At 51.7% G+C, this 25,089-nt stretch overlaps 1 protein-coding gene and 1 pseudogene across 1 annotated transcript in view; one reads left to right on the top strand and one right to left on the bottom strand.

Annotated features, from left to right (window-relative positions):
- Nucleotides 1–13,329: 13,329 nt before the first annotated feature.
- LOC130596279 (TBC1 domain family member 22B) overlaps nt 13,330–25,089 on the top strand; it is a gene marked incomplete at its 5' end in the record, with an annotated part of 143,721 nt that continues 131,961 nt past the window's right edge. The window contains 2 exons of the mRNA XM_057403732.1: nt 13,330–13,853; nt 13,933–13,972. Of these exons, the coding sequence (XP_057259715.1) occupies nt 13,330–13,853; nt 13,933–13,972 (564 nt within the window). The remainder of the gene's footprint in view (nt 13,854–13,932; nt 13,973–25,089) is intronic.
- On the bottom strand, nt 18,909–19,919 carry LOC130596385 (olfactory receptor 14J1-like; annotated as a pseudogene).

The raw sequence follows: 25,089 nt of genomic DNA on the forward strand, positions 1-25,089 counted from the left end.
CTGGCCTTGCCTGGCCTAGACTTGCCTTGATTGGCCTGGCCTTTCCTCTTCTAGCCTTGTCTGGCCTCTCCTTGCCTGGCGTGCCCTGGTTTTGCCTTGCCTTGCCTTGCCTTGCCTTGCATTGCCTTGCCTTGCCTGGCCTTTCCTTGCCCTGCCTGACATGGCCTTAACTGGCCTTACCTTGCTTACCTGGCCTTTACCTGGCCTTGCATGGACTGGCCAGTCCTGGACTGGCCTTGCCTTGCCTAGCCTTACCTTGCCTTTCCTGGCCTTGCCTTGTCTTCCCTTCCCTTGCTTTGCCTTGCCTTGCTGGCTTTTCCTGGCCTTGCCTGACCTGGCCTTACCTGGCCTTGCATGGCCTTACCTGGCCTTGCATGGACTGGTCAGTCCAGGATTGGCCTTTCCTTGACTTGCCTTGTCTTGACTTGCCTGGCCTGGTCTGGACTTCCCTTGCATGGCTTGGCCAGGCCTGGCCTGGCCTGGCCTTGCCTTCGCTGGCTTTTTGTGGCATGGCATTGTCTGGCCTGGCCTTTCCTGGCCTTGTCAGGCCTTGCCTTCCCTGTAATTTTCAGGACTTGCATTGCCTTTATTAGCCTGGCCTGGCCTTGCCTGGCCTGGCCCTGACCTGCTTGGCCTTGCCTGGCCTGGCCCTGACCTGCTTGGCCTTACCTGGCCTTTCCTTACCTGGCCTTGCCTGGCCTTTCCTTACCTGGCCTTACCTGGCCTTTCCTTACCTGGCCTTACCTGGCCTTGCATGGCCTGTCTAGACCTGGACTAGCCTTGCCTTGCCTAGCCTTACCTTGCCTTGCCTGGCCTTGCCTTTCCTTGCCTGGCCTTGCCCTTCCTTGCCTGACCTGTCCTGTCCTTCCCTTCATGGGCTGGCCTTGCCTTGCCTTGCCTTGCCTTGCCTTGCCTTCTATTGCCTTGCCTTCCCTTGCCTTGCCTGACCTGGCCTTACCTAGCCTTGAGTGGACTGGCCAGTCCTGGTCTGGCCTCACCTTACCTAGCCTTACCTTGCCTTGCATGGCCTTGCCTTGCCTTGTCTGGCCCGACCTGGTCCGGCATTCATGTCCTTGCCTGGCCTTGCCTTACCTTGCCTTGCCTTGCCTTGCCTGGCCTGGCCTTGCCTTGCCTTGTTTTAACTTGCCTTGCCATGTATTGTCTTGCCTCGCCTGGCCTTGCCTGGCCTTAGCTGGCCTTGCATTCCCTGTCCTGGACTTGCCTTGCCTTCCTTTGCCTTGCCTTGCCTTGCCTTGCCTTGCCTTGCCTTGCCTTGCCTTGCCTTGCCTTGCCTTGCTTGTTGACCTTCGCTGGCCTTAACTCTCCTTGCATGGACTGCCCAGTCCTGGAATGGCCTTGCCTTGCCTAGCCTTACCTTGCTTTGCCTGGCCTGGCCTTGCCTGGCCTGGCCTGGCCTGGCCTTGCCTTACCTGGCCTTACCTAGACTTGCATTGCCTGTCCTGGAGTGGCCCTACCTTGTCTTGCCTTGTCTTGTCTTGCCTTGCCTTGCATTGCTTTGCCTTACCGGGCCTTGCATTGCCTGTCCTGGAGTGGCCCTACCTTGTCTTGCCTTGTCTTGCCTTGCCTTGCCTTGCCTTGCATTGCTTTGCCATACCTGGCCTTGCATTGCCTGTCCTGGACTGGCCTTGCCTTGCCTGGCTTTGTCTTCCCTTGCCTTGTCTTGCCTTGCCTGGTCTTGCCTGACCTGCATTGCCTCTCCTGGACAGTTCTTGCCTTGCCGTGCCTTGCCTTGCCTTGCTTGCTGGCCTTCCCTGGCCTTGCCTGACCTGGCCTTACCTAGCCTTTCATGGACTGGCCTGTCCTTGTCTGACCTTGCCTTGCCTAGCCTTACCTTGCCTTGCATGGCCTTACCTTGCCTGGCCTGACCTGGCCTTCATGGCCTTGCCTTGCTTTACCTGATCTGGCCTGGCCTTTCCTTGCCTTGCCCTGCCTTGCCCTACCTGTCCTTGCATTGCCTGTCCTGGAGTGCCTTTCACTTGCCTGGCCTTGCCTTGCCTTGCTGGCCTTGATTGGCCTGGCCTGGCCTTGCCTTGCCTGGCCTTGCCTTGTCTGCCCTTGAATGGCATGGCCTTGCCTTGCCTTCTATTTCCTCATGTTTCCTGGCCTTGCCTGGCCTTGAATTACCTTGCCTTGCCTTGCCTTGCCTTGCCTTGCCTTGCCTTGCCTTGCCTTGCCTTGTCTAGCCTTGCCTTGACTTGCCTTGACTTGCCTTGCATTGCCTTGCATTGCCTGGCCTGGCCTGGCCTGTCATTGCCTGGCCTGCCCTTGCCTTCCCTGGCCTTTCCAGGCCTGGCCTGGCCTTGAATTCCCTGGTCTTGCCTGGCCTGGCCTCACCTTGCCTTCCCTGTTCTATCCTGGCCTTGTATTGCATTGATTGGCCTGGCCTGGCCTGCCCTTGCCTGGCCTGGCCTGCCATGGACTTACCTGGGCTTGCATTGCCTGTCCTGGACCTGCATTGCCTTGCCTTGCCTTGTCTTGCCTTGCCTTGCCTTGCCTATCCTTGCCTTGACTTGCCTTGACTTGACTTGCCTTGCCTTGCCTGGCCTGGCCTGTCATGGCCTGGCCTGGCTTTGTCTTCCCCAGCCTGGCCTGTCATGGCCTGGCCTAGCCTTGCTTTCCCTGGACTTGCCTGGCCTGGAATTGCCTGGTCTGGCCTTGCCTGACCTGGAGTTGCCTTGCCTTCCTTGTCCTTTCCTGGCCATGCATTGCAATGATTGGCCTGCTTGGCCTTGCCTTCCTTTGCCTTGCCTGGCCATGCTTGGCATAGCCTGACCTAGCCTGGCGTTGCCTGGCCTTGCCTTGCCTTGCCTTGACTTGCCTTGCATGGCCTAGCCTTGCCTTGCCTTGCCTTGCCTTGCCTTGCCTTGCCTTGCCTCGCCTCTCCTGGCCTGGCCTCACCTGGCTTGGCTGGCGTTGCCTTGCCTTGCCTTGCCTTGCCTTGCCAGGCCCTTGCTTACCTTGCCTTGCCTGGGCTTACTCGGCCTTCCATTGCCTGTCCTGGACTGGCTTTGCCTTGCCTCGCCTTGCCATGCCTTGCCTTGCCTTGATTGCCTGGCCTGACCTTACCTTGCCTTGCCTTACCTTGCCTTGCCTTCATTTTCCTGACCTTGCCTTTCCTGTACTGGCCTGGCCTGGCATAGCATGGCCTTGCCTTGCCTTCCCTGGCCTGGCCATGCCTGGCCTTGCCTTGCCTTGCCTTGCCTTGAATAGAATTGCTTTGCCTCCCATTGCCTGTCCTGGCCTTGCCTTGCCTTACCTGGCCTTGCCTTGCCTTACCTTGCGTTTTCTTGTTGCCTTGCCTGGCCTTGCCTTGATTGCCTGACCTGGCTTGGCCTTGCCTTGCCTTGCCATGCCTTGCCTGGCCTGGACTTGCCTCGACTTGCCTGACCTGGCCTGCCTCGCCTGGCCTAGCCTGCCCTTGCCTTGCCTTGCCATTTCCTGGCCTTGCCTTGCCTTGTTTTGCCTTTAATGGCCTTGCCTTGTGTTGACTTCCCTTGCCTGGCCTTGACATGCCTTGCCATGCCTTGCCTGGCCTGCCCTTGCCTTGCTTTGCCATTTCCTGGCCTTGCCTTGCCTTGTTTTGCCTTTAATGGCCTTGGTTTGCGTTGACTTCCCTTGCATGGCCTTGCCTAGCCTTACCTGGCCTGGACTGGCATTGCCTTGATTTGCCTTGCCTTTCCTTGCTTTGACTTGCCATTTCCTGGCCTTGCCTTGCCTTGCCTTGCCTTACCTTGCCTGGACTTGCCTTACATGGCCTGTCTGGACTGGACTTGCCTCGCCTTGCTTTGCCTTGTTTTTCCTTGCCTTGCCTGGCCTTCCCTGGCGTTACCTGCCCTTCTATGGCCTTACCTGGCCTGGCCTGGCCTTGCCTTGCTTTGCCTTGCCTTCCCTGGCCTGGCCTTGCTTTGCCTTGCCTTGCCTTGTTTGCCTTGCCTTGCTTTGCAAGGCCTTGCCTTGCCTGGCCTTGCCTTGACATGCCTTGTTTTTAATGGCCTGGCCTGTCCATGCATTGCCTTCCCTTGCCTTGCTTGGCCATGCATTGCATTCCCTTGCCTTGTTTTTAATGGCCTGGCCTGGCCTGCCTCTGCCTATTCTGGCCTGGCCTTGCGTGGCCTGGACTGCCTAGGCCTGGCCTGGTTTGGCCTTGTCTGGCCTGGCCTTGTGTTGCCTTGCCTTGCCTTGCCTTGCCTTGCCTGGCCTGGCCTTGCATTGCCCTGGTTTTGTATGACCTGGCCTTGCCTTGCCTTGCCTTGCCTTGCCTTGCCTTGCCTTGCCTTGCCTGGCCTTGCATTGCCCTGGTTTTGTATGACCTGGCCATGCCTTGCCTTGCCTTACCTTGCCTTGCCTGTCCTTCCCTGGCCTGGCCTTTCCTGCCCTGGCCTTTCCTGGACTGGCCTTGCCTTGCCTTGTCTTGCCTTGCCTTGCATTGCCTTGCATTGCCTGGCCTGGCATTGCCTTGCCGTGCACAGCCTGGACTTCCCTTGCCTTGCCTTTCCTTGCCGTGCCTTGTGTGGCCTTTCCTGGCCTGGCCTTGCCTTGCCAGGCCTTTCCTGGCTTTGTCTGGACTCGCCTTGCCTTGCCTTGCCTTGCCTTGCTTGCCTTGCCTGGTTTTGCCTTGCCTTGCATAGCCCTGCCTTGCCTGGCCTTGCCTTGCTTTGCCATGCCTTGCCTGGCCTGGATTTGCCTCGCCTTGCCTGGTCTGGCCTGCCTGGCCCTGCCTGGCCTGGCCTTGCCTTGCCTGGCCTTGTATTGCCTGGCATTGCATTGCCTAGCCTGGCCTGCATAGCCTGGCCTTGCCTTGCCTTGCCTTGCCTTGCCTAGCCTTGCCTTGCCTTGCCTAGCCTTGCCTTGCCTGGCTTGGCCTTGCCTTTCCTTGCCTTACCTTGCCTTGAATTGCTTTTCCTAGACTGGCCTGGCCTGGCCTTGCATTGCCTTGCCTTGCCTTGTCTTTAATGGCCTGGCCTGGCAGTGCCTTGCCTTGCCTTGCCTTGCTTGGCCTTCACTGCAGTGGCCTGCCCCGGACTAGTCTGGCCTGGCCTTGCCTTCCCATTACCTGACCTGACCTAACATGCCTTTTCAGTTCTGGCTGTGTCGTGCCTTGCCTCGCCTCACCTTGCCTTGCATTGCCTTGCTTGGCCTGGCCTTGTCTTGACTTGCCTTGCCTTGCCTTGCCTGGCCTTGCCTGGCCTTGCCTTGCCTGGCCTTGCCTTGCATGGCCTGGCCTGGCCTGGCCTTGAGTGGCTTTCCCTGGGCAAGCTTTGACTGGCCTTGCCTGGCCTTGCCTTGCCTTGCCTTGCCGTGCCTTTAATGGCCTGTCCTGGCCTTGCCTTGCCTTGCCTTGCCTGGCCTTGCATGGGCTGGCCTGGCCTTGCTTTTCCTTACCTTTACTTGCCTTGCCTTGCCTTGCTTGGTCTTGCAAGGCCTGTCATGCCCTGGCCTTGACTGGCCTGGCCTGGCATTGTCTTCCCTTTACCTGACCTGACCAGACCTAACCTGCCTTATCCGTTTTGGCCGTGTCCTGACTTTCCTTGCCTTGCCTGGCCTGGACTGCCCTGGCCTGACCTGGCCAGGCCTCGACTTGACATGACCTGACATGCCTTATTATTCCTGACCGGGCCTTGCCTTGTCGTGCCTTGCCTTGCCTTGCCTTGACTTGACGTGCCTTGACTTGCCATGCCTTGCCTTGTCTTGCCTTGTGTTGTCTTGCCTTAACTTGCCTTGCCTGGCCTTGCATTGCCTTGCCTTTCCTTGCTTTGCCTTGCCTTGCCTTGTCTTGCCTTGCCTTGCCTTGTCTTGCCTAGCCTTGCCTTGCCTTGTCTTGCCTTGCCTTGCCTTGCCTTGCCTTGCCTTGCCTTGTCTTGCCTTGCCTTGCCTTGCCTTGCCTTGTCTTGCCTTGCCTTGCCTTGCCTTGCCTGCCCTTCCCTGGCCTTACCTGGCCTGGCCTTGCCTTGACTTGCCTTGCATTGCTTGCCTTGCCTTGCCTTGACTGACCTGGCCTTGCTTTGCCTTGCCTTGCCTTGCCTTGCCTTGCCTTGCCTTGCCTTACCTTGCCTTGCCTGTCCTTGCCTTGCCAGGCCTGGCCTTGCCTTGCGAGGAGCAACAGCACTGTGTGTTGTCACCTTTTACAAAGCTGCCCGTGTTCTGAAGATGCCCAGCACAAGCTTTCTGTCCTGGCTCTTCAGCTGTGGGAGCAGAGTCCAAATGTTCATGCACTATTCTGCTGCTGCTCAGCCTAGAGCAGGCACAGGAGAGGTTGGATTCAAATGGATTTTTAGAAGATAAAGTGAGGAGTGAAAGCAATGTGTGCGTCACCGTTGCAAAGCTCACTCTGTGCTGAAGATGCCCAGCACCAGCTTTCTGTCCTGGCTCTTCAGCTGTGGGAGCGGAGCCCAAAAGTTTGTGCTCACTGTGCTGCTGCTCATCCTAGAGCAGGCACTGGAGAGGTTGGATTCATATATATTTTGAGGAGATAAAGCAAGGAGCAACAGCAATGTGTGTGTCACCATTTCAAAGTTCACTGCGTGCTGAGGATGCCCAGCACCAGCTTTCTGTCCTGGCTCTTCGGCTGTCGGAGCACATTCCAAACCTTTGTGCTCTATTCACTCTGCTGCTGGGCAGCCGGGAGTTGGCACAGGAGATGTTGCACTGAAATGGAGTTTAAGGACATAAAGAGAGGAGTGAAAGCAGTGTGTGTGTCACATTTACAAATTTGACTGTGTGCTGAAGATGCCCAACACCAGCTTTCTGTGCTGGCTCTTCGGCTGTGAGAACAGAGTCCAAACGTTTGTGTTCTACTCTGCTGCTGCTCAGCCGAGAGCAGGCACTGGAGAGGTTGGATTCAAATGGACTTTTAGGAGATAAAGAGAGGAGCAACAGCAATGTGTGTGCCACAGTTGCAAACCTCACTGTGTGCTGAAGATGCCCAGCACCAGGTTTCTGTCCTGTCTCTTCGGATGTGAGTGCAGATTCAAAACATTTGTGCTATACTCACTCTGCTGCTGCTCAGCCTTGAACAGGGACAGGATAGGTGGGATTCAAATGGACTTTTAGGAGATAAAGCAAGGAGCGACAGCAATGTGTGTGTCACTGTTGCAAAGCTCACACTGTGATGAAGATGCCCAGCACTAGCTTTCTGTCCTGGCTCTTCGGCTGTGAGAGCAGAGTCCAAATGTTTGTGCTCTACTCCGCTGCTGCTCATCCTAGAGCGGGCACTGGAGATGTTGGATTCAAATGGACTTTTAGGAGAGAAAGCGAGGAGCAACAGCAATGTGAGAGTCACCGTTGCAAAGCTCACTGTGTGCTAAAGATGCCCAGCACCAGCTTTCCGTCCTGGCTCTTTGGCTGTGGGAGCAGAGTCCAAATGTTTGTGGTGTACTCTGCTGCTGCTCAGCCTAAATCAGACATAGGAGATGCTGGTTTGAAATGGTCTTTTAGGAGATAGAGTAGTGAGAGCAATTTGTGTGTAACCATTGCAGCACTCAGTGTGTGCTGAAGATGCCCAGCACCAGCTTTCTGTCCTGGCTCTTCTGATGTGAGAGAAGATTCAAAACGTTTGTGCTGAACTCACTCTGCTGCTGCTCAGCCGGGAGCAGGCACAGGAGAGGTGGGATTCAAATGGACTTTTTATTAGATAAATCGAGGAGTGACAGCACTTTGCATGTCACCCTTTCAAAGCTCACTGTGTGCTGAAGATGCCCAGCACCAGCTTTCTGTCCTGACTCTTCGGCTTTGAGAACAGTGTCCAAACATTTATGCTCAACTCTGCTGCTGCTCAGCTGAGAGCAGGCACTGGAGAGGCTGGATTCAAATGGACTTTTAGTAGATAAATCAAGCAGCAACAGCAATGTGTGTGCCACCGTTGCAAACCTCACTATGTGCTGAATATGCCCACCACCAGCTTTCTGTCCTGGCTCTTCAGCTCTGGAATCAGAATCCAAACATTTCTGCTCAACTCACTCTGCTGCTGCTCAGCCGGGTGCGGGCACAGGAGTTGTTGCATTGAAATGGACTGTTAGGAGTTAAAGTGAGAAGCGACAGCAATGTGTGTGACACCGTTGTAAAGCTCACTGTGTGCTGAAGATGCCCAGTGCTGGCTTTTTGTCACGGCTCTTTGGCTGTGAAAGCCGATTCAAAATGTTTGTGGTCAATTCAATCTGCTGGTGCTCAGCCTAGAGCAGGCACAGCAGATGTTTAATTGAAATGGATGTTTAGGTGGTAAAGCGAGGAGCAACAGCAATGTGTTTGTCACCATTGCAAAGTTCACTGTGTGCTGAAGATGCCCAGCATCAGCTTTCTATCCTGGCTCTTCGGCTGTGGGAGCAGTGTCCAAATGTTCGTGCTGACCTCTCTCTGCTGCTTCACAGTCGAGATGAGGCACTGGAGAGGTTGGATTCAAAAGGACTTTTAGGAGATAAAGCTAGGAGCCAAAGCAATATGTGTGTCCCAGTTACAAAGCTCACTGTGTGCGGAATATGCCCAGCACCAGCTTTCTATCCTGTCTCTTCCGATGTGGGAGCAGAGTCCAAACGTTCATGCTCAAGTCATTCTGCTGCTGCTCAGCCTAGAGCGCACATTGGAGAGGTTGGAGCCTTCTGTTGAATGCCAAGGAGCAGCTTTCCCCTCTGGCTCCTCCCCTGGAGAAGCAGATCTGTATGTTCACACTTTGAGAGCCATCCCTCTATCGCTTTGAGCAAGAAACCGGGGGTGCCTTGACATGCTGGTGACACTGCTGCAGAGATCCCTGGCTGCTTCTAACTCTGAAAGGCATCTTTCTGCTTCGGCTCCTTGGATCTGTATGCATTAGCTAGACGTTTGGAGTTTATGAGCACTGCCCCTGGATCTGGAGAGGGAACAACAAAGAGGAACTGTAGGAAGATGGACTTTACTTTAAAAGGTAGTGCACTTTGCATGTTGGTGAAACTGGTGCACAGCGCACTCTGTGCAGGTGATTCCCAGCACCAGCTTTCTGGCCTGCCAGCTCCACTGCGGGAGCAGGGATGGAGCCTTCCTTCATTTGAATGTCCAGCAGCAGCTTTTTGCTCTGGCTCCACCACTGGAGAAGAAGAGCTGTATTTTTCACTTTGAGAGCCTTGCTTCTACACTTTTTGGCAGGAAGCTGAGGAGCATTGACATGCTGGTGACTCCGCTGCAGAGCTCCAGTGTTGCTTCGGACGATCATTAGCAGCTTTCTGCAGTGGCTCCTTGGATCTATATGCATTAGCTGGACGTTCGGAGTCTGTGAGCACTGCCCCTGGATCTGGCGAGGTAACAACAAAGAGGAACAGTAGGAAGACAGACTTTATATGAAAAAGGCAGTGCACATTGCATATGGCTTACATTGGAGCACAGTTCACTCTGTGCATGTGATTCCCAGCACCAGCTTTCTGGTCTGCCACCTCCACTGTGGGAGCAGGGGATGGAGCCTTCGGTTGAATGCCCAGAAACAGCTATCTGCTCTGGCTCCTCCACTGGAGAAGCAGATGCTGTCTGTTTGCACTTTGAGAGCCTTATTCTACCGTTTTAGAAAGGAAGCTGAGGAGCATCTGAGTTCTGGTGACACTGCTGCAGAGCTCCCTGCTTGCTTCTAATGACCATGACCAGCTTTCTGCTCTTGCTTCTGGGATCTGTATGCATTAGCTGGACGTTCTGAGTCTGTGAGCAGTGCGCCTGGATCTGGCGAAGGAGCATCAAAGAGGAACTGTAAGAAGATGAACTTTCTATTATAAATGTTGTGCACATAGCCATGTTGCTGAAACTGGAGCACAGCTCACTCTGTGCAGGTGATTCCCAGCACCAGCTTTCTGCCCTGCCACCTCCACTCTGGGAGCAGGGGATGGAGGCTTCCTTCATTTGAATGTTCAGCAGCAGCTTTCTGCTCTGGCTCTAACACTGGAGAATCAGAAGCTACATGTTCGAGCTTCCAAAGTATTGCTTCTACCATTTTAGGCAGGAAAGCTGGGATGCTTTGACATGCTGGTGACACTGCTTCAGAGCTGCCTACTTGTGACTGATGCCCAGGAGCAGCTTTCTGCTCTAGCTCCTCCACAGGACACGCAGGTGTATGTTGGCACTTGGAGAGCCTTGCTTCCACCTGTTTTGACAGTAAGCAGAGGTGCATTGAAATTCTGGTGACACTGCTGCAGAGGTGCCTGTTTGCTTCTAACTTCGAGGAGCAGCTTTCCGCTCTGGCTCCTCCCCTGGAGAAGCAGAGCTGTACGTTCGCACTTTGAGAGCCGGCCCTCTATCGTTTTGAGCAGGAAACCTGGGGTGCCTTGACATGCTGGTGACACTGCTGCAGAGATCCCTGGTTGCTTCTAACTCTGAAAGGCATCTTTCTGCTTTGGCTCCTCAGATCTGTATGCATTAGCTGGACTTTCGAAGCCTGTAAGTGCTGAGCCTGGATCTTGCAAGGGAACATCAAAGAATCTCTGTAGGAAGATGGACTTTACATTACAAAGGCTGTCCACATTGCCATATTGCTGACACTGGAGAACAGCCCGCTCTGTGCCGGTGATTCCACCACCAGCTTTCTGCCCTGCCACCTCCGCTGTGGGAGCAGGGGACGGAGCCTTCCTTCATTTGAATGTCTAGCAGCAGCTGGATTCTAAATTTATACCAGCTACACTTATGTGAGAACTGCTCTCAAAAAATACTCACCTTGAAGAGTGGAAATAATTGAAATAAAGTTTGGTTTCTTTTACCAGTGGAAAAGGCCAAACAGGCACTGGGGAGGTCCGAAGGCATTGTACATGCCTGAAATACCCAGAGGCCATATCCTAGCCGACTGGATTCTAGACAAGCAGCCTTTGGAAATATTCACAAAACAAGGCATGCAATATAGAAATTCTTTTTCAGTAAAGGCAGCTTCTGAAAGCCTTTTTGGACTTCCCCCACAAAAATAAGGCATCTAAATCAAATCAGGGGTTTACTCTTTTATTTTTTTTTAATTCTTATGCCATAATTGCTGAAAACTGTATGTATGTACCAGTGCAAGCACTTCTAAAGCAAGGTTACCATTCCGTCGACTTTCTCTCCTCTATATATTTTTCCTTTGCTTTGTCCTCAGAGTGTTATAGTGGGAATCTCAAGCGGGAATCTATAGTGAGAATCTTAAGTAAGGCTTGTCTTAATTCTTACTTCCTTAAACATTGTTAGGAAAATGCTGTAACTTCTCAGCACTGGTGGAAAGACAAATGCAAGTTATCTGACATCTGTGTAAATTGAGATTGAACATCTTATAGCGCCTCATGTCGTTGCCTCATTGAGTTCGGCTTTGAGCGTTCCAATAAATAATTCAATATCCAGAAAAAGTTCTTTGACACATGCTAGTGAAGGGATTTTCAAAATATTTACTGCTGTTGTTATAAAAACCTAGCCAATCTGTTTTAATTGATTTTTATTATCATTAATATCGAGAGACAATAAGCAAGCAGCACTGGGTGCGCCGGGGAGTTTCTGCTCCACCTGAGACGCACACGGAGAACTTCTGGGGATAGTCTCTTACACTTTTTGGGTTCCTGGGCTTCTTGGGTTTCAGCCAATCCTGTTGTCTTCTTTTCCCGGGCTTCTTGGGTTTCAGCCAATCCTGTTGTCTTCTTTTCCCGGGCTTCTTGAGTTTCAGCCAATCCTGCTGTCTTCTTTTCCTGGGCTTCTTCAGCCAATCCAGCTGTCTTCTTTTCCCAGGCTTCTTCAGCCAATCCCGTTGTCTTCTTTTCCCAGGCTTCTTGGGTTTCAGCCAATCCTGTTGTCTTCTTTTCCCGGGCTTCTTGAGTTTCAGCCAATCCTGCTGTCTTCTTTTCCTGGGCTTCTTCAGCCAATCTGGCTGTCTTCTTTTCCCAGGCTTCTTCAGCCAATCCTGTTGTCTTCTTTTCCTGGGCTTCTTGGGTTTCAGCCAATCCTGTTGTCTTCTTTTCCCAGGCTTCTCCACCTGTTGTTGGGGTCTTGTCTCCGGGTGAAGAAATATTATGTCTATCACAAGTCTGACCGCCATCTTAGCCCCCATAAATTCCACTCCTTATGTGTTTATTTGCTCAGCGCACAGATTTCACTATGTTCTGTAACAGGACATACCTCTATACCTCTAAGTTACCTCCCCCCCCCCCTTTTCTAAGAACATTCATGCAATTTAAACAATGAACAAAACATTTCTTTGCACAATATTGCAGTTGACCCAGGGGAATTATTCCCTTGTTTCTTCTTCCTCCTCACTGTGGTATTGACAGGGACACTTATCATCCCCTTTGCACATAGCATAATGATCACAAGGGATTCCATCTCCACACAAAGTGCAATGATCACTAGGACCCCTGAGTTGCTGACACGAATCACTCTGATGTAACTCACACTGAAGCAGGATGTTTTTTCCTCCCAATACGTTTTTGAGTCTTTGGCTGTTTTTTTCCAGTTGTTGGGACATGGGGGGCAGGGGAAATGAAGCTCATTGAAGTTGCTTCAATAAAAAGCTGAAGCGGATATTCACTTAGGCGAGGCCACAGGGAAAAGGGCTCAAGTGAGGAACAGGCTCCCGAGGCCGCGAGCCCCGCGCTCGGGGCTCAGAGGGGGCACAGGCTGTGAGAGCGGGGCCGCAGCCAGCGGCGGCAGCAGCAGCAGCACCTGGCCCGGCGGCGGCGGCAGCTCGTGGCGTTTCGGAGCCCTCCCTCCGCCGCTCCCCGCGATGCTGCCCCAGACTCCCCCCAGCCCTCGGGGCCTACTCCTGGCCTCCCCGCCAGGGCTCGCACAGCCGCTCGGCTCTCTCACTCCCGGCTGTGGCGGCGTTGGTGATTTACAGGATAGAACTTCACAACTGTCAGAGTTCTAAAGTAGGTACGTTTATTGTGGCCCCCAGTGAAAATGGGATGGCTCCTCCTAACTCGCACACCGACAGCTCAACAAGCTGGATATTTATTATACACAAACGTACGTACTCACTAGGTGGCCAAAAGTTCGGCGGGGATATTACACTTAGTTTAGGTACTCGTTACCACAAATCTCCTCCCTTTTGGCGCTTGCCCTCCGATGGTCGTGGGCAGGGGTCTTCAGGATGAAGAGGTCTTCCTCACAGTGCACTCTTCACCCTTAGCAAAGTTTCCCCAGCTGGCAACCTCAAGTCTTACAGAAACGAGTTGAAACAAATTTCTGTCAGACATTCATCTTCTTGAGGGAAAAGGGTCTCTGATTTTAAACAATGTGTTCCGGCTACCTATTCTATTCTGGGTTATAGTTTAACTGGCACTAACAAGAACATACGTGTTCCCTATTCTAAGTTAAGATAATGTATAGTTTGAAGAAAACTCTTAGCTCTTTCCTTAGTCCGTTACTATTCCTCGCATCCCTGGGCGAGCAGCGCCGCTGGGTCTGGCGAGGCAGCGCCGGCCCCTGGCGCTCCCCGGCCCGCCCTCCGGCCCCGCTCCTCCCGGGGTCGGCCGCGGCCGCCGCCACAGGCGGGGGACCCGGCGCTGCGCGGAGCAGCGGGACCGCGGCCGTTCCCTCCCCACCCCGCAGCCGCCTGGCAGCCGAGATCCGGCGTGCCGGCACCGGGAGCGGGAGCGCGGTCAGGCAAGGTGCCCGTGGTGCTCCTGACCCGCTCCGGGACCGGCGGGGAGCGGCACGCCGCGGAGCCTCGGCCAGGAAAGGCCGGGAATGAGCCGGCTCCGCTCAGCCCGATGTGGACCGTGGGGGCCGGCGGGGGCTCCGCGCGCAGCGGTAGCGGCTGCGTCTGGCGTGCGGGGAAGGAGAAAGGGCTTCTGGAGCGGCTTTACCGAATGGGGCCGGGGCTGGGGAGCGGCGGCTTCGAGTCCGTGTACTCGGGGGTCCGCCTGTCCGACAGCGCCCCTGTAAGTGGCGGGGCCGGCGGCCGGCGGGGAGGCGGCGCGGCGGGGGCCAGCTCAGCCCAACGCTGCCCTTGGCTTGCAGGTGGAGATCAAGCGCGTGGCTCGGGAGCGCATCTCCTCTTGCGAGGACGGTGAGTGAGCGGGGCCAGCGCAACAGCGCAGGGCAGGGCGGGCGGGAGTGAGCTGCTGGGGCCGGGAGAGGGGAAGCCGGGACAGCGCGAGGGGAGCGGGTGTGGAGTCACCGGGGGATGTGGAGCATCGCAGGCAAGAGAGGCACCGGTACTGGTGGGGCCGGGCAGAGGAGTACCAGAGCATCTCCGCGGGGTGAGTCACCTGGTCCTGTGGGACCGGGCAGGGGGGCACCATGCTGCTCTCCTCCAAAACGGACCATGGAGCAGGAGGTTTGGGTGCGGCTCTGAGCTCAACCAGGCCTGAGCGCTGCGGACGGTGGCACAAGGTGGGCAGGAGCCTCCTGCAACTGAGCGGCAGTTCCCGAATTCTCCCCAGAAATGCCAGCACCTCATCAGGTGATGCTTGTCCATCCGCGCTTGTGACAGAGCATCCCTGGAGGAGAGGATGTGTTCAACCACCCTTGGCTGCAGACATTCCCTGCCCCAGGAGACAGCTGCCCTCCATCTGCACAGCCTGAGCCAGCAGCCAGGCAAGGAAGAGGGAGGTGCTTTTGGGGTGTGTGTGGTGTTTGGGGGTTTGGGGAGGTTGGGTATTCTGGGGGGGATTTGGGCTTCTGGGAGGTTAGGATGGAACTTTGGGGGGATTGGGGTTTTTTTGGAGACTTTGAGTTTTTGGGGGTTGGAGGTTTTTAAGGACTGCAGTTTTTGTGGAGAGTTGGGTTTGGGTGTTTGGGGTTTTTTTGGAGTTTTGTGAGGTTGGATGTTTATTGGGGGATTGGGTGTTTTGGGGGACTTTTGGGGTTTTGAGGGAGCTGCGGGGGTTGGTTTCTGAAGTCTTTGGAGGGTGATAGGTGTCAGAGGGACGCCTCATGAGAGTTCTTTCTCCTCCCTGTAGCTGGGGCACTGCTGACGCTGGGCTTTAGTCTAACACTGGTAACACACCGATGTTTTTAGCTGTTGCTCAGTAGCACTTACCCTGAGCAAGGCTGAATCAGTCTCTCGTGCTCTGCAGTGAGGAGGAGCACAGGAAGCTGGAGGAGCAGAGGCAGGATTTGGTGGCACACAATGCAGCTACTCCAATGCCAGCCACAAGCACTGTGGCTGCTCCAGCCATGGCAACAGGCACTGTGGCTACTCCAACGCCAGGGACTGTCACTGCAGCTCCCAGAACTCCAGTGACATGCACTGCTGCTATTCCAACCACAAAAAGCACTGCGCCTACTATAACCCCAGCAACAGGCACTATGGGTACTCCAAACACAGCAACAAGCACCACAGCTACTCCAAACAAAGCAACAAGCACCACACCTACTCCAAACACAGCAACAAGCACTGCAGCTACTCCAAACACAGCAACAGGCACCGCACCTAGTCCAAACACATCAACAGGAACTGCAGCTACTCCACCACCAGTTTTCAGCTCTGCAGCTACTCCAACTCTGGCAAGGAGCACTGCCACTACTCCAAGGCCTGCAATGTATACAGTGGCTACACCAACCCCAGCCACAAGCTCTGCAGCTGCTCCAGTGCCGGCCACAAGCCCTGCAATGCCAGTGACACACACTGGTGCTACTCCAACCCCATCAGCAAGCAGCAAGGCTTCTCCAAACCAAGCCATAAGAACCGTGTCTACTCCAACCGGGGCGATAGGCACATCAGTTACTCCAACACCAAGGACAGGCACAGTGGCTACTACAACTCCAGCAACATGCACTGCAGGTATTTCAACACCAGCTGCAAGCACTGTGGCTGCTTTAACCCCAGGGACAGGGACTGCAGCTACTGCATGCCAACAACAGGCATAAACACAGCAGCTATTCCAAGCACCTCAACAAGCAGAGCAGCTACTTCAGTGCCAGCCACAGCAATGCGGCTACTCCAATGTCTGAGACAGAAACTGCAGCTACTCCAACCTCAGTGACAAGGAGTGAGGCTTCTCCAAGCCCAAGACAATGAGTTTGCCTTCCAGCACCTAACAGGATGCCTACAAGAAAGGTGGAGGAGGATTCTTTTAAAGGGTGTGTAGTGATAGGACAAGGGGGGATGACTTTAACCTGTCAGAGAGGGGAAATGAGATGAGATCTTGGGAAGAAGCTCTTCCCTGTGAGGGTGCTGAGGCGCTGGCACAAGGTGCCCAGAGAAGCTGTGGCTGCCCATCCCTGGCAGTGTTCAAGGCCAGGTTGGACACAGGGGCTTGGCGCAAGCTGCTCTAGTGGAAGGGGTCCCTGCCTGTGGCAGGGGTTGGAACTGGATGAGCTTTAAGGTCCCTTCCAGCCCAACCCGGTCTGGGATTCCATGATTCCCTCCTGTGCCAATGTCGGTCACTCTCCACTTCTCATAGGTGGCCGTGACACCCTGTTCCATTGCCCAGGTTGAGCTGTGACCCCTCGCATGCTGCACCTCCGGACCAAAGGCACTGAGGAAGAGCAGCCTGTGAGGGACCTACCCAACATGGCTGGGCAGAGGCTGCCCAGAGACAGCAACTCCCGGAGCACCCCTGACTGCCCAGTGGCCATGGGCTCGATGCTGCCGCCATCACAAAGCCGTGGCAGTCGCTGTGGAGACGCCCATTGTGACAGGGCCCCCACGGTGAGCATGGGTTATTTAAGGAGCCAGAGCCCTGCAGTAACCAGTGCAGAGGAGACCCCTCCCTCGGGAGGCTGCATCTCCCGTGGCTGCCCTCCACATCCAGGTACGTGTTCTTTAACTTTGCAATGCTGTTTTGGTGTTGGCTTGAAACACATTATGGGTGCATGCTGTGAAGGGAGGAGAAGCTGTCAGGAGATGAGCTGGTGCCATCCCAGCTGTAGGAGCAGGGGATGGGTGAGGAAGAGGCACTGGGCTTGTTCATGTGCTTGGAGGTCACCTCTGCCTGCAGAGGTGCTGGGGGCAAAACAGGAGCCTTCTGTGTGCAGGAGCTGAAAAGCATTTCTATTAGAGTGTATAATTTATTATAGTAATATATATTATATAATAATTTCTATTATCACAATATATAACAATTTTAATTACATTGTATTACAACATATTATAAAAGTAAGTAAGGGTTAGAGTTATGGTCAGGAACAGCGGTTTCAGTCAGGGACATGGTTTAGGGTTAGGGCATGACAGCAGGGAGGGGACAAGCACATGAGGAGTTTGGGGGATCCCAGTGGTGTTTTGGGAGCTCTAGGGATGATTTTAGCATGTCCTTCGGGTGCTGTGGGGATGGTTAGGGATTTTTTTGAGATGTTTCAGGGGTGTTCCTGGGTGTTATGGTGGTGTTTTAGAGTTGTCCATTAGAGCAGCTTGCTCCAAGCCCCTGTGTCCAACCTGGCCTTGAACACTGCCAGGGATGGGGCAGCCACAGCTTCTCTGGGCATCTGTGCCAGCACCCTCACAGGGAGGAATTCCTTCCTAACGTCTGATTTAAATCCCCCCTTTTTCAGCTTAAAGCCATTACCCCTTGTCCTGTGTCATGGTTTAAGCCCAGCCAGCAACCCAGAACCATGCAGCCGCTCACTCACTCCTTCCCCTTCCTCCCTTCACTCCCAGAGCGGGATGGGGAAGAGAACTGAAAGAACATAACTCCCACGGGTTGAGATAAGAACAGTCCAGTAACTAAGGTATGACACAAATCACTGCTGCTACCAGCAATAATAATAATGATAAGGGAAATAACAAGGGAAGAGAATACAACCGCTGATGACACACCACATGATACCCAGCCCTACCCGAGAAGTGATCTCACCCATCTGGGTAACTGCTCCCAGTTTATATACTGGGTATGATGTCCAGTGGTATGGAATACCTCTTTGGCTAGCTTGGGTCAGGTGTCCCGTCTCTGCTTCTTCCCGGCTTCCCCTCCTCCCTGGCAAGCATGAGACTCACAAAGTCCTTGGTCAGAGTAAACATTGCTGAGCACCAACTAAAACCATCGGTGTTATCAGCGCTGTTCCCAGGCTGAAAGTCAAAACCACAGCACTGCACCAGCTACTAAGAAGGAGAAAAATATCTGCTACTGCTGAACCCAAGACATCCTGTCACTGCACAACCTCGTGAAAAAGTCCCTCTCCAGATTTTTTTGTAGGTCCTGTTTAGGTATGGGCTTATTCAGGTCTTCCTGGCGCCTTCTGTTCTCCACACCGAACACCCCCAGCTCTCTCAGCCTGTCATCATCAGCCCCTTAGAGCATCTTTGTGACCCTTCATAAACCCATCATTGTAGGATCATAAGAGAACAGAGGTTGGAAGGGACCCCAGCTCCCCCAGCCTCTCCCCCCAGGCACCCTGCTCCAGTCCCTGCCTGTCCTGAGGGCCCGCTGGTAAACCCACTCCCACTTGCCGATAGCGTTTCTGAATTGGGGATCTGAAACCTGGATGGAGTATTCCAGAGGATCCCTTCCCTTGTTCTCCTGCCATGCTCCTGCTCATACAGCCTGCGATGCTGCCATCCTCCCTTGCTGCCAGGGCACACACTGCCTCCTGGCCAGCTCCTGCCCACCCAGACCTTTCCCATGGGCTGCTCTCAGCCAGGCAGCCCCAGCCTGTGCCATTGCAGGGCAGTCCCCTGCAGGGACCCCTGTGTCCCCTGCTCTGCTGCCCAGGACACCCTGAGAGGTCTGCAGCCCCCCCATGCCATCCCATCGCCCAACACCAGCACAACAGCCCCAGCCCTTGGGCTCCCCAAGAGCTCTTCCTGCCCCAGGCACAGAGCAGGTATCCCAGAGCTGCAGCAGCCAGAAAGCTGATTTCATTCCCCTTCATTCCTGCCATGTGAGGACACATCACAGAGAAGAAGTTACTGCAGGATCATTTATTTGCCTTAAATACAATGAGAGATCCCATTGACACAAAGGCTGTGGGTCAGACAAGACGGGTGGCTACTTAAGGAGGAGAGGATGAAAACTGACATGTCTTTGAAGATGGCAACATCACAAGTGGAAACAGGAAAACAACTTGAAAGCAGAAAAGACAGACTTGGCCTGGCATGGCTTACACTGGGAGCCCTTTGCAGAGGACAGCAGGCAGTGTATGGCTGCTGAAACACATCCAGTCACCAGCTTCTCAGAGCATCCTTGAGCTCCTGGTTCCTCAGGCTGTAGATGAGGGGGTTCACTGCTGGAGGCACCACCAAGTACAGCACTGACACCACCCAGTCCAGGGATGGGGAGGATATGAAGGGGCTTCAAGTAGGCAAATGCTGCAGTGCTGACAAGCAAGGAGAGCACGGCCAGGTGAGGGAGGCACGTGGAAAAGGCTTTGTGGCATCCCTGCTCAGAGGGGATCCTCAGCATGGCCCTGAAGATCTGCACACAGGACCCCACAATGAACACAAGACACCCAATAGCAATCAGGGCACCTACCACAAGAAGCCCAACTTCCCTGCAGTAGGAATGTGAGCAGGAGAGCTTGAGGATCTAGGGGATTTCACAGAAGAACTGCTCCACAGCATTGCCTTGGTAGAGGGGTAGTGAAAATGTATTGGCTGTGTGCAGTAGAGCAGTGAGAAACCCAGTGCCCCAGGCAGCTGCTGCCATGTGGACACAAGCTCTGCTGCCCAGGAGGGTCCCATAGTGCAGGGGCTTGCAGATGGCCACGTAGCGGTCGTAGGACATGACAGTGAGGAGAGAATACTCTGCTGAAATGAAGAAGAGAAAGAAAAAGAGCTGTGCAGCACAGCCTGTGTAGGAGATGGCCCTGGTGTCCCAGAGGGAATTGGCCATGGATTTGGGGACAGTGGTGGAGATGCAGCCCAGGTCCAGCAGGGAGCAGCTGAGGAGGAAGAAGTACCTGGGGGTGTGGAGGTGCTGGTCGCAGGCTGTGCTGGTGATGATGAGGCCATTGCCCAGGAGCACAGGCAGCAAGATGCCCAGGAAGAGCCAGAAGTGGCAGAGCTGCAGCGCCCGCGTGTCTGCGAATGGCAGGAAGAGCTGGGTGATGGAGCTGCCATTGGGCATCTGATGCCTCTGGGCATGGGGCACTGTGAGAGTAGAAAAAGGCAGTGACAGGTTAGGGGAGACCTCTTTGAGCTGTCTCGGTGTCTTTCAGAAGGACACTATGCAAACATGCTCCAAGTGACTGGGGATTGGAGCAGCATCACCCTTGCAACACTTCACTTCCCTGGCAGGGGTAGTTCTTTCTCCCACAGCTTCTCCTCTAGTGCTGTGGGGATCTCTGGGGCAGGCTGAGTGCTGACCCTGGCAGGTAGCAGAGTCCCTGCCCCAGCACACAGCTGAGGCTTATATTTAGCTTATGTTTAGCTGCACATTTGTGATGGGGGATCTGTGGGAGTACAGGGCTTGAATATCCCATGAGGGAAGGAATCTCTGCTTTATAACAGGGACACAGGGCTAGGACTTCAGTTTTCCAGAGAAAAGGAATGTTATGCTTTGATTTGATTAACCCTAGTGTGACTGATGGAAGAAGCCTCAGTGTCTGTATTTCAGGCAGCTTGCTTTCACAAGCTACCTGGAAGATGAAGATGTACTTATGGTACAGGCTTTCTCCTCCATAAAAAGTCAAAGTACGCTGAGCACCTGTACACAATTTAGTCACATTGGTTGTGTTAAAGTCTGTACAGGAGGAAAAATCAACAGCGCAGTGATAAGCACTGAATTCTGTGTTCACAGGCTCTGAAATTTAGCAGCTTCATACAAATCACATCATTCTGCTTGATGTCTCATTACGTCATTCAACACTGCACTCCAGTACTATGTAACATGTTTACATATATAAGGACTCATAGTAATGTCTCATGCACGTGTTTAAAATTTACTGTTGGCAAACAGGACTGTTTACCATATGCCTGAAACCTAGAGACATGGAATTTGAATGTCACAAATATACTTCTAAGACAAACAAACACTTCAGTTTCATTAAAGAAAAGCTGCTCACATAAAAGGCAATAGTAAGGAAATAAGAACATTTGAAAATCAGAGGCCAAGTCAAAACCAGAGGCTTGTGTAAATCACCACCAAACTGAAATCAACTGAGCTGAGCCATTCTGTACAAGCTCTGGAAGTGTCACAGCTTCCCTTACCTATCTCACGGTATTAAAACAGGAGCAGTCTTTACACTGAATTACTCTTCCCTAGTTCTGTTGTTCAATTCATGTATTTGCTCAGTTTGGGGGTTAAATAAAACCAGTCAATTCCTAATTCTTTTCTTTTTTAGTGTTCGGGTATCAGGATGGTGGGGAATTGTCTGGGATGTACCTAAGCACAGCAGCACATTGACATTTAAACACCTGAAAATAACCCCAATACAACATTTGATAAATATTTCTAGTTTTCAAGAAACACTTCAATTCAACCCCACACTCAAGTCAAAAGACAAGTATTTCTGGAGCTTCATAAAGGTCATCACTGTGCAAAAGCAGCCAAGCCTCTGCTTTGAAACCTGGCTGCTCTTCGGGCAAGTCTGAGGCACAGCTTTCAAATTCTTCCACTGCCTTTTGAGAACCACAAAAACAGAAATCCTCATGAACTCAGGAACACTTTTCCAAATAAACCTGTATTTCTGTGTTCTCCTTTCTCACCCAGAAAATGAGGCTGGTTGATACTCACCTGCCCACAGGACACTGCAGCAAAAAACCTGCTTCATAGCTCTAAATTGCTTTGAACAGAGGTGTCTTAGCTGAACATGAAGCACTATTTTCAGATTTAACACAAGGAATCACTACTTAAGATACGCAGATTTTCTCACATTGCGTTTAATAGTGATTAAGAAATACAAATAGTATAGCTCTCACAGCAGGGAAATATTTGTAACACCTACCTCTGGGCCACAAGTCAGCTTTGCATGCTTGCATGGTGTTTGATTAGCCATTACTTTATACACAGGTTCTCCTGATGTAGCCAGAAAACTGCATGAGGTTTTTCAAGGAGGAATCACAGAGCTGTGGGCTTTGAGCAACTCAGGAGTCTGCAGTGGGTAACCACGAGCTCTAAAACACTTGTGCCAGTCACAGAAAAACTGCTCTTGCTATGCAGAGATGTGTATGAAGGGTTACAGAGAAGACTGAATACTTTCATTACCGACAGAACTAAGGCAGACTTCATCTCAGAGCTGTAAGCCATGGCCCCAGATGTGAACCTCAATAACACAAGGAAGAGCAGACTCACAATCACTGCAACGAACAGCCCACTAGAAAGACAAGAAACAGAAACCGAGGGAGAACAAGTGTAAGCATCTTTCTTGCATGCCTCTTACTCCAAATGAGGGTCACTTCATCTCGTGTAGGAGAACGGTTTGCAAAAATGTATTTCAAAATCTTCCTTATGAAATATTTCCTCATGGCTCTTGCTATTAGAAACAGACAGATCATATATGATGATGTCACCAGACACAGCCAGAAATGTTGGCGCACACTAAGTTCTCAGGGCATCTGAATGGGACCAGCACACGTCTGGTTTGGTCATTTACACTGGCTGACCAACTCACTGCCTTTTCCAGGCCATGGCCTAGTCTACAGCACACAAAGTTAAATGGGAGAAATACCTGTGTGTGGGGAGGTTACTGGTTTATGTCCTCCATTTAAAATCCCTGCTTGCACAGAAACAATATTAGGAAAGTAACATTTGAGGAGCTTTCCTAGAAAAAAAAGAATTCATTTCAGGAGGAAAACCAGTGACTTTTTCTACCCATCGGAGAGGAAAACGATCAGGGCCTAGTGATGCATAAAAAGAACCTGTTAAGAGCCATCAGTGGGATCCCTAGGAAAGACATCTCCAGTCTCTTTATCAAGTCTGTGGTAAGGAAACATTTGCTTTCATTTCACTCCCAGAAAGCAAGTCAGAAAGGAAAGAATGACTGCAAAAGGCCTTTTTACTCAGTGGGGGCCTTCTAAAGCAATGTATATGAAGCAGAGTGAGTAATGGTTCCATCCAACAAAGATTCAGCTCAGACACTTCCCAGAACATTTCATTTCTCATAATTCTGAGGTGTGACATCAGAATTTTGTATTAGAACAGACTCAAAAGAAATGAAACCCTCTTCTTGCCTGTGGTGAGAAACTTCTCTTCTGAACATTCTGTGTTTATTTAGCCAGTGACTAAAGATAAAAAATGGGTCAGCCTGACCACAAACAATCAAAACCGGATGTTTTGGGCAAACTAAGCCACACGGGCAGAGGGAAAAGAAAAAGAACATCAGTTTATTTATTTAGTTAAACTTTTGTAAACTGGTCTGAAGACCTAGCCCTTTAAAGGCTTCCCAGCATGATGTGTTCTCCCTTTCTGAATGGCTTGTTTGAAATTCAGAATGTATTCCTGAAAAAAAAAAAGCTGTTGTTTTGGAGTTCCTGACTCTGTTCTTTAAAGCACTTAAGTTACCTTTATCTACAGTTAGCTTCAGATTTACACGAGCCCTAGTAACACCAAAACTGAACGAATACATGGTAACAACTGTCCTTAACAGAGTGGTTCCCTTCAACTGAGCCTTGAAAGCAGCAGTTCTTTGGGAGAAAGATAAAAAGAACAGAAAAATTCCATATCTGATTTTTAATCCTGCCTCCTTTCACCATCAGGCCTTCACTCTCATCACCCAACCTCTGGCACTTTAATATGTTTGCCCGGAAATCATTGGATGCATGCTGTCATTTGGTGAAAAGTGTGAGGAAAATTCTATCCAACTACTTTAAAAGTAACAACAATTCCTTATAAAAGTATCCTATTTGAAATGTGGAAACTGGCTTCAGGACTGATAAACTCTGTTCAGAAAATGGTCAGTTCTCTCTCCAGCCCATCTGTTGATCAGTATCTCTTTTGAAAGAATGTGCACTACAAGCCTCATTTCAATAAGAGATCTAGAGAGAATGGCCATTTAGGCACATATACTTACATATTTGCTTCAGCAAAATACCTACTTCTTTTGGTTTGATGCTGCATTTTTACTAACTGCCGATTACTGAGTAAGAATTGCAAGATAAGGCTAACTCTGTTTAGTAGTTTTTGTTCTTTAAGTTGCTTCGCCTGCTGCACTGGATTTACAGAGTTATACTGGATTTATGTATTATAATGAATTTAACTACATATCGCTAATATCAATTTGGGAATTGTGATGTGTTTTATATAGATACTCATGATATTTAACAATGGCAATTGGTTAGAAAGTCTCTTAATCAAGATTTTTTAGGCTTGAAATTACCACGCAGATGGGTCCTGCAACAGAAGACAGCACCTCTTGGGTCTGTGATTGATAAGATATCAAAAAGCTACTCCAGACAATACTGTATGCATGTATGCTGTGCTATCCTTACCTCATGTACAGAACCATAACAAAACTACAGCAGAGTTTAAAAGTAGGTTTGGTAACAAACATGTATGTGATCTATTTTTCAATTCCCTACATGCTCCAAAGTGAGTTTGGAAAAACGTAAAAATACCCATTAGAATCTTACATTAAAATCCAGTACCAAGAAATGGCAAAGTCTTCAAAACCTTGTACTCCAATTGATCTTGCATCCAGGACATTCTTGATGCCGCTGAGAAAAGACAAACCAGAGAAAAGCTTGCTTTAGATAGAAAAGCAAAATATATTTAAACAACAAATAGGCACAGAGAAGGAATTGCAAATATCTTTGCTAGGGATGAGTACATTACTGTCCTCCAGCTCCAGCTCCACCACCAAGCCAACATCACCCACAGTTACACCAAAACAATTGTCAAAATGCCCATACGGCTCCTGAAAACACTTTAGTAAAAAACCTTCCTGAGTACTCACTCTCACCAGATAGAACTGACCATTATTATGACACAAGTGTACGCTATGCAGATCTGCAGTGGACCAAGAGCCAAACAGTTGTCACTCCAGAACTGCTAATAGCAGGGAATCAGAAAACAGCTCAGTGAAGCAAAAGGAGGACTTCTTGGAGTTTTTTTCCTAGCCTGCAAAGTGCATATGAATGTTTTCCTCAGAAGAAATGAAGGATCTTCTGATCAAAGAACAGTGTAGTTGTAGAGGCCAGAAGAAGGAAACTTCTTAAGGTGCGGGTGTTACCACTGCTACCAAGGTGCCAGAATGTGGCAGCTTCAGATCGAGAGGTAAGAGAAGGTACCCCTGTGCTCCAAACAGACAGGCTGAGGATGGAGAGCAGCTGGAAAAGGGAGGCTATTGCAGCGGTTTTCT

This window comes from Pezoporus wallicus, unplaced genomic scaffold, assembly GCF_028554395.1.
Source record: "Pezoporus wallicus isolate ANWC-B61680 ecotype Strahan unplaced genomic scaffold, APGP_CSIRO_Pwel_v1 contig_5863, whole genome shotgun sequence".
Taxonomy (NCBI): domain Eukaryota; kingdom Metazoa; phylum Chordata; class Aves; order Psittaciformes; family Psittacidae; genus Pezoporus; species Pezoporus wallicus.